Consider the following 16,210-nt stretch of genomic DNA (forward strand, 5'->3'; position numbering starts at 1 on the left):
CATATCTGAAGGAAACTCCACTCTTGTATCATGCCTGAAGGCACCTATCTTTGAGCTAGTTATATAAAGAAAACTTACCTCCAGATGAGTTTCGGATCAATAGCATTATTTGTTAAAGCTTAAAGTAAACTGGATGTTTTCATGCAATTGAAAACAGTGTTTGTAAAGCACTTTCATTGGTTGATGCCTTGTTCATGTGTTGCATGAAGTAGTAAATAACACTTCCTTATTCACTTTCTCCACACCATTCATGATTTTATAGACTGTTATCATATCCCCCCTCACTCTCTTTTCCAGGCTAAATGGTCCCAGTCTTTTTAATCTTGCCTCATATGGAAGTTGTTCAATACCCCTAAATGTTTTTTTCTGTTTCTCTATTTTTTCCAGTTCTACTGGCATTTTAGTCCATGTCAGATCTGGTAACAAGTTACAGCTGCTGCCATTTTCCCCCTCATCTTTTTGGGATGTTGATGAGCAGGAAAATCATCCTAGCCTGGACTGGTAGCCGTTGACAGAGTTTCTGTGTAGCATGCAGCATCTGTTTGCAAAACTTCAGGTGTAGCATTTCCAGTGGGTTCTAACCTTTTAGAGGAAGGTTGTGATTATTGCAGTGCAGTGCAGTAGGAGAAGGGTGCCATTAAGTAGTTCTAGTAGGAGTCTGAATGGGGGAAGGGCTAAGGCATCTAGGAGCCTTTGACTGGCACAGAGAGCTACCTGGCTTTTACAGTTTCTGTAGCCAGGCTGACGCTTCCGGTCTATTAGCGATGAAGCCGGGGCTAGAGGCCTTCTTCGGAGATGCGTCTGCAAGCCTGGACAGGCTGCGGTCGGCGCTCTGACGAAGGGGGCTGATTCCCGGCCACTCGAGGGCCCCAAAACACATGCGTATATCGTCCCCTTTGCACCGTACACACAGCAGCTACTTATCCCTCCCCTGTTCCCCCCTTGCGGCCCCCCACAGTCCCGCCACGAAAAAAACACCCCCGGACGCCCCGCCTCCTCCTCCTCCTCCTCCTCCCTCCCCACCCCACCCCACCCCGTTGCTAGGGAAGTGAGGTCACAGAATATGGCGGCTCCGGCCCGGAGACGCTGAGGAGGATCCAGGACTCTGGGGAATCCGTGTCCATCCAACCCCGGAGCACCGTCGCCCGTTCGCCTCACTGGTACTGAGCATCGGGAGCAGAAGCTGCGATGGTGACAGGAGCTGCCTGCCTCTGAAGTGGCATTAGCCTAGCCAAGCTGCGGGGAAAGAGCAGCCGAACTGGGCCGCCGCCATGGAGCTGAGAGTCGGGAACCGATACCGGCTGGGCCGGAAGATCGGGAGTGGCTCCTTCGGGGATATTTACCTAGGTGAGGAGTGGGCGCGGGACCTAGTCCTGCGACTTTCTGTCTCTGCGGTGTCTGAGGGTGTGGGCTACCCCTTCTGTGCGAGGTTTTGGAAGTGTCTCTGCGCTGAGAGTGGGAGTAGGGGGTGAGTTCATCCTCTGGTGCCTTCAGAGCTGTTCTGCTGCCAAAGAAATGCTCCAAATCTCAGGAAACTTTTTTTTCTTTTTCCCCTTTTTTTTTCTCGAGTACCACTCGGGTCAGTGCTAGTGGTACTTGACCTGACCCGACTGGTACTGGGGAAAAAATAGGTTGAGAGCCGCTGCATTATAACATAGTTGGCCTATGTGACTAGTTTACTCTTCTGTATCCCACTCACTCAGTCTTAAGTATGAGCTCTTCAGGGCAGGGATTGTCTTTTTTCTGTGTTTACACAGCACCTATCACAGTGGTTCTGACTGGGGCCTCTGGATTCTGTTAATAATTTAAATCATAACAAACCTGAGAAATTGCATCTTTTTAACACATTTTGAATGGCTTGTGAAGAAAAATTCTCTGGATGTTTATCTTTGGAAGGGTACTCCAACGTTTGAAATTAGATGCTTGTCTAACATGCCAGTTACAGAATGTGAAAAAAAATGTATATATAGCATGTTAGCACAGGTGCCTGTTTACAAAAATTGGAGTAGCCTTCCAAAGGTAAGACAGAAACACATATTTTTCCTGCAGTCACTCCTGGGAAATGGTAGCCACCTAGATTAAAAATAATATAATTGATTTGTGTGTGTGAGCTGCAATAAGTTCATCTGTAAACAAATAAATTTACTTTTCTGCATTATAATATTTCTTATTGCAATGGACAGCTGTTACTCAGAAATAGTTTATAAACTAGAATCACTTGTTCACAGGCAATTAATTATCCTTGATAGTTGATTATCCTTGAACAGAACATATGTGTAATGAAATCTCCATGTTTCTAGTTGAAGGTCTACACCAGTATATATAGACAAATCGGGATTCTCTGGCTCTATTAATGTATTCATTTAGAAAGATAAAGAAGGCGGTATGTGTTGTTATGCACATGTGATACCAATGCTCCAGAATCTGCACTGGCTACCTACGGGTTTCTGGGTGGAGTTTAAGGTGCTGTTTTTTAGTTAGGTGTTTTGGGGCCTGCCTACCTAAGAGATTGTGCCTCTCAACATGCAGTACTGCCATTGCTGAGATCAGTAGAGGCATTTGAATTGGAGTTCTTGTACTATATTCAGACTTGTAATTCTCCACTGTTACAATTCCACCTCTGGTAGTGATGGTAGAGGGAGGAGAGCAACCCAGTGCTTGTCATTCCTATCTACACTAGTGACTAGAGCTTGTACTGGTGGAGCTGCACAAGTGAAGTATTAGTCCCATATTTCCTAGCCTAGACAATCCCGTAGAGTTGTTTGCAGTACATTCTGCATGAGGTGCCCCCTTTTTTGGTTCAGAATAACCAACTAATTTGAACTCATCTTAACAAGCATGATGTTTTGGCAGACATCTAGGAAGAGTTTCAGTATTAAGGGATGTGGACTTTTTGGGGGGGAAGGATATCTGGTTTTTTGTTTTTGTTTTTTTTTAGTTTGTTTTTCAGGAGCTGGCATGTGATGTTTTTATGAATAACAATTCTTAGTTTTATTATGTTTGCATATTCAGTTACCTGGTAGAGTGCCTGCAGCCTAGGATAGGCATTGTTTGTGTAAATGTTGAAAAAGAAACAAAATATGAGCTGCGTCAACATGTTGTTTTTTCCTCCATGTTGGGAAAACAATTTTTAAAACTAGTTTCTTCTCAGAGTTGTGAAGCCAGGATAAATAAGGCGTAACTTAGCTAAAACAACTTTTAAAATCCTTTTGAAACTAGTTCACTACCTAACCAATAATGGCTTTTAATATTCACTCAGCAGATTTTAAAAATTCCAATCAAATTTTAGATTAGGATTTTGATTCCATACACACACCCTGTACCCCTCCTCTGCATGCCTTCTCTTCCTTCACTACAATTACAGGATCTGCTGTGCTGGGAGTTTAAGGTAACCTGCTGAGTGTGGAGGAAATAGACCCTCTCAAATGACACTTTTCAGAAAGGAGTCAGCAGTTCTTTCTCAGCCGCTTAGTGCATTCTATCCTTACAGGTTTTTAAGGCCTGGCTTGACAAAGCCCTGGCTAGTATGATTTAGTTGGGGTTGGTCCTGCTTTGAGCAGGGGATTGGACTAGATGACCTCCTGGAGTCCCTTCCAACCCTAATCTTCTATGATAGCTACTGCCTCTCAGGGAGATGAAGTTATTAAGTCAACAGGAGAGCTCTCTCCCGTCGGTTTAGGCTGTCTTCACCAGAAGTGCTACAGTGGCACAGCTGCATCGGTGCAGGTGTGCTGATACAAATTTGTAGTGTAGACCTGCCCTTGGTCTGCATCCCAAAAACTTGACAGTTCTATTATTACATGGTGGTACAATAACTTTAAAGCACATGAGAGAAGATTAGTATCTCTCACCTCCCCTCACTTCTCACACAACATAGAGTCCACCCTTCCCCCATTTCCAGGTCACCATTTATTTCCTGTCCTGTTTAGCCATGAGCACTTTAGAAGACAGGTGTGCTTCATGCATGCTCCCATCATGTCTGTTCTCATCTCCCACTCTTAGGGATAGGGTTAGGGTTAAATTCAGGCTTGCATGAGGTGTATGAAATGGATCTCAGACCATTTCAGAGGGACAGCCCTGACTCATATGGGAGTCAAGAGAGAGGGGTTCAGACCTCCTTCAGAGGTGCAGGACTTCCCCGGATGCCGGCTCTCATTGGGCCAGAGAGAAGGGCTCTGCCCCCCCTCTGATCCCAGCACACCTACAGGAAAGGAGAATGTGGGGCTAACGGGTGCCCTCCACTTCTAATTCCTTCCACCCACCTCCATGACACACCTCCAAGCGTGTCTCCTCACATAAGAATGGCCATACTGGGTCACACCACTCCTTCTCATTTTGCCCTCCATTCACTGCAGCTCCAAACCCCACTCCATCATTGCCTCTCCACTCCCTAATTTCCCCTCCCTCCCAGCAGGCATTTGTTTGTGTAATTTCTTTTCAATAATAGTTTGAGTGTCATCTGAATTTTTGGCTGTATTCAGATTAAATTTTCCCAAAATAACAAAAAAACTCTTTGACAGAATCAAATTGTAGCACTATGCCTGCTTTTTTTTTAATTCAGATTTCTAGCACGGTTTGAACTCAGTGCCAGAATGTTGCTCTTTTTCGATGGCTAAAGATGTCCCCTTGAGCCATGCAGGTCCGGAGTCATGGCTGGCTAGCAGTTCTCTTGGGAAATCGGTCTGCATGTGTGCAGAATAATCTGTTTGGCATTTGAGCATTAGGCTCATGCCTATTTGCAGAACCAGTATCATTTTTTTAATACTATTTTCAGCATTTCTTTCTTGAAGGGGTGGTGGTTGCCATGCACTAGCTGGGGTAAATGTTGAGTGATTGAGTCCATTTGGGGAATGATCAGTGCAACCTCAGTATCCAGTCTACAGGAAGGCCTTTCCTTTCATATGGGAACTTAGCCATGTTGGTCAGTGCTTTTTTTAAAACCACTACTGCGCTTGTGTCTTCCTAGGGTTGACTGTGAAGGCCACATGAAAACTGCAAGTGATCTAATTTACCAATTTCAGTTTTTCTTTGATTGGGATAAATTAAGAGCATATCACTCCATTGCTCAGTGCCCTGTACTGGCTCTTCATCAAATTGCTGATCTTCTTTTCCAGATTCTAATGGTCTTACCTCTAAGTTCTCAGTTGGCTAGAAACTATCCTTTTTTGAATCAGTGATACAAACTACAAAGCTATTGTGGCTAACCGAGCCTGTGGTATAATAGTCAGTCCAGGTTATGAAAGGAAGGACTTTGACCTGTGGAACTCTCTACCACCAGAAATCAAGATAAGCTTCTTACCTGTTCAGAACACAAATTAGATCCATCTTACAGCAAGAGATGGCTACAAAGTGGCTGGTGACATTTATTCTTCCTCTAGGTAGTCTTCATCCTAGAATGATTCATAGAAATGTAGTTTCACTTAGAGGAGGAACAGAGAAGATGGTGCATAATCAGATAACAAAGGTTTTCCTTTTAACCTGTATTTGACATGCAGAGTAGCAGCATGAAATATAAATCTGTATATAGCTGAATCATTAATGGAGTATAGACCACATATAATGGGACTCTTGAAACATGCAGAGTTTACATTCTAAAGAAGACTTACACCCACCCACTTGTAGACTTTAATATAGCATAGCAACCTTTGATGTCATAGCCTTCAATATCTAATACATATTGGCTCTAAAACCAGTTTTTTTGTAGGTGTCAGTATCTTTCAACTATCTAATTTTAATCATAAACCTGAAATATTAAAAAAAAAAAAAATTAGTGATACTTATTTTTCAATATTTTCTGTCATGACAATCTTGAGTTATTAATAAAGAAATATAAGTAGAGAATACTAGAGAGCTAAATTTTAAAAAAATTAAGTTAGTTTTGACCTGTCACAGTTGAGGGCAACTGCACCAGTATTTACTCTCATGCTTCCTGCTCCCCAGCTGTTGTCTTTCTTGGGTGGAAATTTGCATCCCTCTCCTTTCTGACCAGGGTATTTTCTGGGCTACACAGTTCCTTCCCTTCACTGTTCTTCCCAGCACAGACAGTTTGCCTAAGAACACCTGCTTGCTTTCTCTTCAGAAACAGTTAACGGGCAATTGCTAAAGTTATTAGATACCACACAGCACTTACTATGCAAGCCCACTTTATTCTTCAGATAAAAAGCATTACAGAGAAAACATTAAAGACAATACAGAGTAAATATTAAAAACAATAAAAAACCTATATGCTCGTTAACAAGCTTACCAGGGTTCACCCTAACATGGATTCTGGCAGGAGCAGTTCTTCAAACCACGCCCCTCCCCCAGACCCAGTGGGATTCCTTGTGGTAACCAGTTCATCACAGTTTCAGCTCAGAACAAACACCCAGTCTCATGCGCCTCAGTAGGTCAAGTCGTTGCAACCCTACCCCAAGGTTTGGGGCCCTCCAAAGACCAGAGGTCCTGTCTGGTTACTGGATCAGGAAAAAGGCCACAAGCCAGTTTAAAACTAGCCTGTTTATCCAAAAACCCTTTAGTTATCTCTTGGTGAATGGAGAATCCGGTTTGAACTAGTATATGGGTACCTCTTCAGTGGGGTGGCTTCAAAAGACTAATAATGGAAGAAGTACTGCAGAAGGCATATATAATGCCACAATTGCATTTTATTCCAAGGGTATTAGCCCTAACTCAATAAAATTTATCTTAATTCCATGAGGTTCAATCAGGATAGTGTCAGTCTGTCACATGATCATTATAGATAGTTTGTCAGTGTCTTGTTTAATTGAAATTATCAATCTCCATACTGGAAACACAACTGGAAGGAAATATCTTGCTTTTCTTGCAATTTGATATTGACTGTCCTTTTCTATTCTTAGGAACTGACATTGCTGCAGGAGAGGAAGTTGCCATCAAATTGGAATGTGTGAAAACCAAACATCCTCAGCTCCACATAGAGAGTAAAATCTACAAAATGATGCAAGGAGGAGGTAAACTTAAGTTTCATAAGAGAGTATTTTTGACTGTATTCATAGATATCAGATATATTAATATTCAAGTACCCTTCTGGAGATGGGGAGGTTTCCTACATTTTTTCTCTGTTAGTTGATTTGCACCCAACACTACCATTAGCTAATCTAGTCAACACAATTCAGAAAAATGTGAAAATATGACTTTTTCTCTGTTCAGTTTTAAAAAATGTTTAAATAAGTGGTTGTAGGCTTTTAAAGTTTTCTGATGTTCTTCCACCTTAAATGCTTTGAGTTTTATAAATGTCAAGTTTTTACCTCCAAAAATGACCTTCAGACAGAACATGAATTAATTTCTATAAACAGAAAAAAAATCACCAAAGATGCCAACAACAAGTATTCTCACTTCTGCATTTTTAGTTTCTTAGAACTAGACTGGGGGAATTTCCTCACTACTTAAATAATTTTGACCTCCTAAGAGGAGGAGTAGGACATGAATTTTAGTAGCTGCCACATGCCATCCTATGATAGGTAAAAATACTGATGTCTTATTGACTTCAGTGGGATGCTGTCAAGGCACAGTGGATTATGCTAGCAGGTCCCAACAGAGGTTTGGGGCCTAAATTTATAGTCAACTTAGTTTTGTTGCTAACTGCTTCATCCCTTGAATTGTACCAAAGGAAGGTTGCACTGTACATGTAGCTATGTAACCCATATATTTGTTTGAGAAATAAGCATGTGATCATGTAATTGAAGATTGTATGGTAATTCATATTTGCAAGTAGGCAGAGTTAAAATTGTTAGTTCAACCTTAATTTTGCCTTTCCTGACTTGAGTTCTTATTTGTGCATAAGGTTAACTTTCTTAACATAATTTTAATAAAATAAAATGTTTAACTCACAGAATTTTTTTTGTAAAGAAGTGTTTTGAAATCCTTGGGTAGCAGGCACTGTGTAAGGAGAAATGATAATTGAAGGCTAAGTAACCACTAAAATAAGGGCTTGTCTGCAGGTGGCACTTGGGAAAATTAATTTAAACTAAATATGTGAATTTACAATAGATTCGTGAAACTTCATCCCTTCCGAAATTAATTAAACTGCAATATAGTGCCACTTTAAATCTGAATAAGTGTGTCCACACGAGGTTTAATATGGTTGAACTAATTCTCTTTATATTTTAGTTTGGCTTAATTTTCCTGAGTGTCCCTATGTAGACAAACCCAGCACAGCCCATAATTTTTATAAGATGGAGATAGAACATAACAGTTCTCTTACAGCACTGTTACTATGGCACAAATTTACAGAGTAGCAAGGGGTATATTGCATTGGGAGTGGGAGGAAGCATCTGAAATATGTAAATAAATAAATAAAATCCACTTCAGACACTAAGCGCAGAAATATCTTTATCACGATAAAGGTGGCAGCCGGTCACAAGCGGGGTGCCCCAGGGGTCGGTCCTGAGGCCGGTTTTGTTCAACATCTTCATCAATGATCTGGAGGATGGGGTAGATTGCACCCTCAGCAAGTTTGCAGATGACACTAAGCTAGGGGGAGTGGTACATACCCTGGAAGGTAGGGATAGGATACAGAAGGACCTAAACAAACTGGAGGATTGGGCCAAAAGAAATCTGATGAGGTTCAACAAGGACAAGTGCAGAGTCCCGCACGTAGGACGGAAGAATCCCATGCACAGCTACAGACTGCGGACCGACGAGCTAGGCAGCAGTTCTGCAGAAAAGGACCTGTGGGTAACGGTGGATAAGAAGCTGGATATGAGTCAGCAGTGTGCCCTGGTTGCCAAGAAGGCTAATAGCATATTGGGCTGCATTACTAGGAGCATTGCCAGCAGATCGTGGGAAGTGATCATTCCCCTCTATTCGGCATTGGTGAGGCTGCGTTTGGAGTACTGTGTCCAGTTTTGCGCCCCCCACTACAACAAGGATGTGGAGAAGTTAGAGAGAGTCCAGCGGAGGGCAACAAAAATGATTAGGGGGCTGGAGCACAAGATTTATGAGGAGAGGCTGAGGGAACTGGGCTTGTTTAGTCTGCAGAAGAGAAGAATGAGGGGGATTTGATAGCAGCCTTTAACTACCTGAAAGGGGGTTCCAGGGAGGATGGAGCTAGGATGTTCTCAGTGGTGGCAGGTGACAGAACAAGGAGCAACAGTCTCAAGTTGCAGTGGGGGAGGTCTACGTTGGACATTAGGAAAAACGTTTTCACTAGAAGGGTGGTGAAGCACTGGAATGGGTTACCTAGGGAGGTGGTGGAATCTCCATCTTTAGAGGTTTTTAAGATGAGGCTTGTCAAAACCCTCGCTGGGATTATTTAGCTGAGGTTAGTCCTGCTCTGAGCAGGGGGTTGGACTAGATGACCTCCTGAGGTCCCTTCCAACTCTGATTCTATGATCATGGTTCTAGAAGCCAGTAAAATGAGTTCTAAAGCTTGTTCTGACAAGCACGGTCTCTATGACTGCTCAAATCACTTAGATGTCACACACTCCCATGTGTATAATGGAGCTATTCACCTCCCTCACAGGAACTGTGTGAGGTTTAATATATGTGAAATGTTGTGTAAGGCCCTGACCCAACAAAGCATGGGTTTACATGCTAAGCGTAAAATGTGTGTCGGTTCTTTTTTGAAAGAGGAAGATGCTGGTTTAGATATCTCCTGCTAGAAATTTGGTGGTAGTCCTTCTGGAAAATGTTAGGTTTATGTTCTCAAAAAGCCTCAATGTAGTGTAAAATGTTATGCATCACTGGAAACACAACATAGCCCTCGTGAATATTTAAAATTTGCAAAAGAATGTGGTTTTTAATTCTCTCAAGGGTCTTGAAGGTCCACATAAATGACCTATAAAACTCAGATGAAAAGCACTGTGAATAAACTATTTTTCTCTGTTCTAGTGGGTATTCCCACCATTAAATGGTGTGGAGCTGAAGGAGATTACAATGTAATGGTGATGGAATTGTTGGGACCAAGCCTTGAAGACCTCTTCAATTTTTGTTCAAGGAAATTCAGTCTGAAAACAGTCCTGTTACTTGCTGACCAAATGGTAGGAAATGGCTTTGAAGTTCTTTGATGATGAAATCTAGTTGGCATATTAAAGTTTTCAAAAAGAGATTTTACTCACCTATATTCCTTGTCAGAAATTCAGAGGTGATGGGGTTTGCGATCTTTTTTTTTAAAGGTTGTAAGACTCAAAATTAGGTTTATTTTTATAAATGCAAAACTTTAAATCAATAATTGTGCTGAATGTTTAAAACAGTTTTTGTTGGAATTTAAATATTCTTCTAAATTGTTTATTACCCAGGCATTGTTACATTGTGCTAATGCTAAAGAGCCAGAAAGTGAAGCTGACTAGAAATAAAAGTGACATTTACTAACATTAGAGAACCGGAGAAAGTTTACTTTTCACTATATTGTTTTCATATCTATCTCTGTTTGCAAACTGCATTTCTTTTAATAATCTGAGATTTTAATGATAGGTAAGGAAATTTGTCTGTTTTTAAGATCATGTTTTTAGTAACAGAAATTCATGTACAATGTCTCTTGAATTAATTTCTCCTCTGAATCTAGATTAGTCGGATTGAATATATCCACTCTAAGAACTTCATCCACCGAGATGTGAAACCTGATAACTTCCTGATGGGTCTGGGAAAGAAAGGCAATCTGGTCTATATCATAGACTTTGGGTTAGCCAAGAAGTATCGGGATGCTCGTACTCACCAGCACATTCCATATCGTGAAAATAAAAACTTAACAGGAACTGCCCGTTATGCATCTATAAACACACATCTTGGAATTGGTGAGCTGGAAGAAGATACACATTTTGCTAGACAGAAAGCTATCTGACATTTTGAGTCGTCAGTCAATGAAATATACAGTTGGGATAAATCCTTTTAGCAAGCAGATTTTTTTGTGTGTAACTGATGCATTGAAAGAGAATTCATATTACTATTAACTGGCTTATCTTGCAAGGCCTTACACTCAACTTGATGCTGCCAGTCTATTTGTCATGCAATAACTTTAGAATGCTTCATCCAATAAACTTCAAAATTTCAGGGAATGTTTCTAGGCAGCAATGGGCAGAGCCCTGTTGACTTTGGGGGAAAATTCGGGGCATGCGCCGAGGGGACAAGCAGGGGCATGGGCCCCTCCATTGACAGGGACACAGAACTCCTCTGGGGCCAGGCTGGGGAGAGTGAGCTCCTCAAGCCCTGAGTCGGGAGCTGACAGTTCCTCCGGCTCCAGGGCCATGAGGGGAGAGCCGGTTCCTCTGGACACAGGGAGAGGGAGAGAGAGCTCCCTCCCCCACCCCAGCCACCGAGCTCTCCTCGCTCCTCCAAAAGTGGCCAAATTTTTATTTTTGTTCATGCCCCTGGGAAAATTCGAAAACTAGGAAAGGAGGCAAATGGAGAGTAGGGGTAGGCACACAGAATCCCTGCCTTCTATTTAGCAGAGCCACAAATTCAGGCCCTCTGCAATTGTCTATAAATCAAATAAATGGTTGATAGCACCATTTAACACCTTCTAGCATGATACATCTATCTCATTTCTAGCCATCTTCTCAATAGAGTTTAAGATGTTGACACCCTGAATCCGGTCAGAAAGAAAAGAAATAACAATTGGGGGGGGGGGGGAGGAGGAGTGAGGTGGGGAAGAAGGCACACAAAGCCCTGGCATGGGTGCAGGAGATAAGTATGTAGGTGCACTTGGCACCCTTGGCACAAAGGTAGGTTACAGAGAGTTATTGGACATAGAAGGGGATGGAAGGATGGCACACATAGAAGGGGATGGAAGGAGGGAGCTCATGATGGGGAATGGAGGAATGCAAGGGAGCCCCCTGGTTTGTGCAGTGAGGTTGGCCTAGGTGTGTGATTTCTTTAGGCTCATGTCTGTAGGTGGGAATAGAAAAAGGAAACTGGTTCCAAAGAATTAGCAAGTTTTTGGATAACTGCAAGAGTGGTAACTTTTTCTAGTTATTGGCAAGTTTAAGGTGAACTTACTGACCTTTAACAACATCTTATGTATTTGTAAGGGTTTCAATGACAGTTTTTTGCATAAACATTTTTTCTATTTTCACACCAGAATGTCAAAACTAACAACTCCACTTTTATACTCTTGTAGAGCAGTCTCGCAGAGATGACTTGGAGTCCTTGGGCTATGTACTGATGTATTTTAACCTGGGCTCCCTCCCCTGGCAGGGACTGAAGGCAGCAACAAAAAGACAGAAATATGAACGTATCAGCGAAAAGAAAATGTCTACACCCATTGAGGTTTTGTGTAAAGGATATCCTTGTAAGTTATACTTTTTGTGGTGTATTTACAAAGTTAGCTTTTTTTTTTTTTTTTTTTTTTTTTTTTTTTTTAAACTTGGCTGACATTGAATGATAGGTCTTATCTCTATTTAAGTGTTTAAGTTATATTAATTTAGTGATTATTCTGACATCTGTTCATGAGTAGGCTTATCAAACTCCTGGGCTAAATGTTCACGCTTGCTGGGACCTGTCTCTGTCCCTTGAACAGCTCTCCTCACCTTCAATTTTTTATTTTTTGAATGTGCAATTATTGGGACTTGGGAATTGAAAGCTAGCTCTCCAGGTCTCCTGACTCTGTACTTTTATCATATTTTGTGCTCTTGTAAAAATGCTGTGCTGTATGCAGACCTTGTGACAGACAAAAATAATTGTCTATAAGAATTGACCAGTTCCAAGTTTTTATGCCTTTATTTGAATGAGCAGGATTGCAAAGTCAGATGCACTAATAGCACCAGCTTTACTTGGGAACATGGAGCATAGGAATTACCATACAGGATCAGATCTATGGTCCATCTGATCCGGTATCCTGTCTCTGACAGTGGCCAACATCAGATGCCCCAGAAGAAGATGCAATAAACCTTTCATTAGGATCATATTTTCCCTCACATTTGATCTGCTCCATCACACCCCACACCAAAACATTAGATATCTTCCTAATCCCTAGCAGTTAAAAATCAATTTAAACCCTGACACACAAGGTTCTATGTTTCCTGCAGTTTGTTTACATTTTTATTGAATGCTAACATTCTTGTTATCCATTTCAATGTCCAGTCTTTGAATCCAACTATGTTCTTGGCATCAACAACCACCTGTGGTGATATTTCCACATTTCGAACTGTGTGAAAAGATATTACTTTTCATCTGTTTTGAATTTCGCCACATTTCAATTTAATTGAATGTCCTTTTGTTCTTGTGTTACGAGAGAGAGAGAATAGAAGCTCCTGATCTACCTTCTCTGTACCATTCTTTTGAGTTGTCTGCATTTGATTTTAAAGAAACATAAAGCTATGTTAATACAACATTATTGTTGAGAATATTAAAATGAGAAGCTATCAGACTAAAGTTCTCAAGCAACATTAACTCTGCCACTCTGTGTATATGTATATCATTTATTGCATAAAACAACAATATTCAGAGTTATAGTTAATTTATATCTATATAAGAATCCAAGACACTTAAGGTATTTTAAAAAAATCCGAAATACTACATGATTTCAGTGTGGCTTATTCAATTTTTTAAACATTCCCCATGTTTTTTTCCTTTAAGTAGGTGCAGGCTGTGCCTCATTTTGTATTTAAATTCATAGATGCCAGTGAGACACAGTAATGTCCCTTTCAAGTCCCAGCATTGTGGTTTCACTTTTCCTTTCATTCAGAGGATTCTGTGACATTTATACTCTTGAACCAAATCTTAATGATGTTTAGGTTTTAGAATGTCTGTAGACTTGGCAGTGTAAATATTACAGTTGCCCCAAAGGGCAGGAAAAATTAATAAGTTGGCAACTAAAATGGTGCTGCATCTTTTTGTTTGCTTGATGTGTCTGAAGGAATTGGGAAGATAGTGTTACACGTAGAAAAGGATGATAAAATTGTGCTGTCCCAGAAAACAGTACATTAATTTTGGAACAATTATTTAAAAGTGTATATGAAGCTAGTAAACTAGATTTCTCTTGTTACAGCTGAGTTTGCTACATACCTGAATTTCTGCCGCTCCTTGCGTTTTGATGACAAACCAGACTATTCTTATCTAAGACAGTTATTCAGAAACCTATTCCATCGACAAGGCTTCTCCTATGACTATGTGTTTGACTGGAACATGCTCAAATTTGTAAGTAGAGAACATTGCTGACTTACTCAAAGAGGCCATTGGAAAAATCAAATTATTCTATTTAGGATAGCTGCTATATATATAAAGTTTCTGATGTCATTACTAACAGTGTATATTTTGATTGTGCTACCCAAGACTGCTGTGTTGAAAAAACACTTCTGAAGGCCCTGTTTTCTTTTGGTGTTTGAGTGCAAGCCGTAAGCTTGAAGAAGCTGATTTTCTACAGTGCCTCTTCATTTCTTTAGTAAAGAGAGAGAGAGAGAGAGTGGGCATTGGCGTGAAGAAATATTGAGATGTTCAAATCCACTGGTACATTCCTTACCTAAGAATAAGATCTTAAGAGGAATTGGAACTTCCCATTATGAATTAATAGGTGGTAAACTGTTAATTTTCAAATGAGATCACTATTGAAACTCTAGTAAATTTATTCCTCAACTTGTAGCTGAAAATGTGTTAGATTTTCAGTGTAAAGAATTAAATGTAATTTCTGTTGCTCTCTGGGGTCATAGCATATGTGCACTGCAATGTAAGTCTAGGGTTAGTGGACTCAAGTTAGCTGACCCTAGATTAGAGAACCCACACCTTGAGAGTCTACATTGATTGTTAACCCTATGTTAAGATTTCCTAACCTGATCTTGAATTTGGGGCTTTGGCATGCACACTGCAGCATATAGACCCGAGTGAAACCAGCAATATCCCAGACTCCTTAGTGCCTTTGTGAAATGTGGCTGCTCTAGGCCTTTGACTGTGGTGCACTGTGGGAAAACTTGATTGTCCACCCTGCACATAATAGGAAGTTTGAACAGCCCGCCAACATGTCTTGCCGAGCTGTCTTTTTGGTCTGTGTAATCCCAGCTGCTGGATCCAGCGAGATGGAGGAAGCATCTTTTCAAGAACTTCTCTTGCTTTTGCTTTCACTCCTGTGTCAAGAAACAGGCAGAGCTCTGTGAGCACTGGTGGACATTGTGGTGGCATTTTTTGGTCCACCAAAGGCAACTGAAAGAGATTATGATCGAGGAAGAGGCAGAGCAGAAGTAGAATCTAGGCCTGGCAGACTTACACTAACTGATGCTGCTCATGACACTGTGTAGTTGCTGATGCACCCCCTGTTTAGACAATCATTTCTGGCACAGGGCCACAAGCACAGACTGATGAGATCACATCATCATGCAAACCTGGGATGACCAGCAGTGGTTCCAGAACTTTCACATGAAGAAAGCTGCATTTCTGGGGCTTTGTGAACAGTTTGCCCAATCCGCCAGTGTAAAGACATGTGCGAGGCCATCCTTGCTGGTCAAGAAGTGGGTTGCTATAGCCATCTGGAAACTGCCTACCCCGACTGCTAAAGGTTCAATACAAACCAGTTTGGTGATGGAAAGCCGACTGTGGGTAAAATGGTGGCAGAGGTTTCTGAGGCAATCAGGTGTGTGGTTTGCCCCAAGGTGGTGGGGATAAAAGATGTTCCTGAAGTAACTGCTGATTTTGAGAGAATGGGGTTTCTAGACTGTCCTGCGGACTTGTGTGCTTATAGTTTGCCCTCCTCAAGGAGCATGTGAGTGTATAAACCACAAAGGGTACTACTCCATTGTTACCACCAGTCTGAGAGATTTGTTTGTAGATGGAATGGTGATTTGGGCTCAAACCTGAATCTGAGGCCAGGCTCACATTGCAACATAGACATACCCAGTAATTACTAGAAATCACTGTACCAAAGTGTAATGGATGTCTAATACTTAAAGTAGGAGGAACAGGAAAATAATTGATCACAAGGGAGAAATTTGGCTCAAATGGCCCTTCCATAAGTAGGAAACCTTTTGATTGACCACCTTTGATTAGAATAATATTTATTGGAGTCTTTATTTTGCTTTTGTACAGAAAAAGTTTTCAAAGTTTGAATAGCCTGTTGCTCTTGGGACACCTGATCAATGCTGCACTCTGGAGAGATGTGGGGAATGCTTGGAACAATATAATTCTGCTATAGTAGCTCTAATTCTGATGATCTCCATCCCACTTTTCTTCAAGATATTTGTTGAAACAAAATTTCTGATCTTGATGCTGCCCATCCCAGTTTCATTACTATGAATGTCAGATCATTCTGTCAAAGGAAAATTGGCTGCATCTA

The 16,210-nt window shown here is 41.1% G+C and overlaps 1 protein-coding gene across 3 annotated transcripts in view; it reads left to right on the forward strand.

The window, feature by feature from the left end:
- The first annotated feature begins 1,052 nt into the window (after window positions 1-1,052).
- Window positions 1,053-16,210, forward strand: part of CSNK1D (casein kinase 1 delta) — a 41,877-nt gene continuing 26,719 nt past the window's right edge. For all 3 annotated transcript variants that reach the window (XM_067547103.1, XM_067547105.1, XM_067547104.1), the window contains exons 1-6: window positions 1,053-1,347; window positions 6,855-6,965; window positions 9,847-9,995; window positions 10,520-10,748; window positions 12,071-12,241; window positions 13,940-14,088. In XM_067547103.1, the coding sequence (XP_067403204.1) occupies window positions 1,272-1,347; window positions 6,855-6,965; window positions 9,847-9,995; window positions 10,520-10,748; window positions 12,071-12,241; window positions 13,940-14,088 (885 nt within the window). In that variant the 5' untranslated portion in view covers window positions 1,053-1,271. The remainder of the gene's footprint in view (window positions 1,348-6,854; window positions 6,966-9,846; window positions 9,996-10,519; window positions 10,749-12,070; window positions 12,242-13,939; window positions 14,089-16,210) is intronic.

The sequence above is a fragment of the Emydura macquarii genome, unplaced genomic scaffold (genome assembly GCF_026122565.2).
Source record: "Emydura macquarii macquarii isolate MOO-44397 ecotype Brisbane River unplaced genomic scaffold, CSIRO-AGI_Emac_v2 contig_1230, whole genome shotgun sequence".
NCBI lineage: Eukaryota > Metazoa > Chordata > Testudines > Chelidae > Emydura > Emydura macquarii.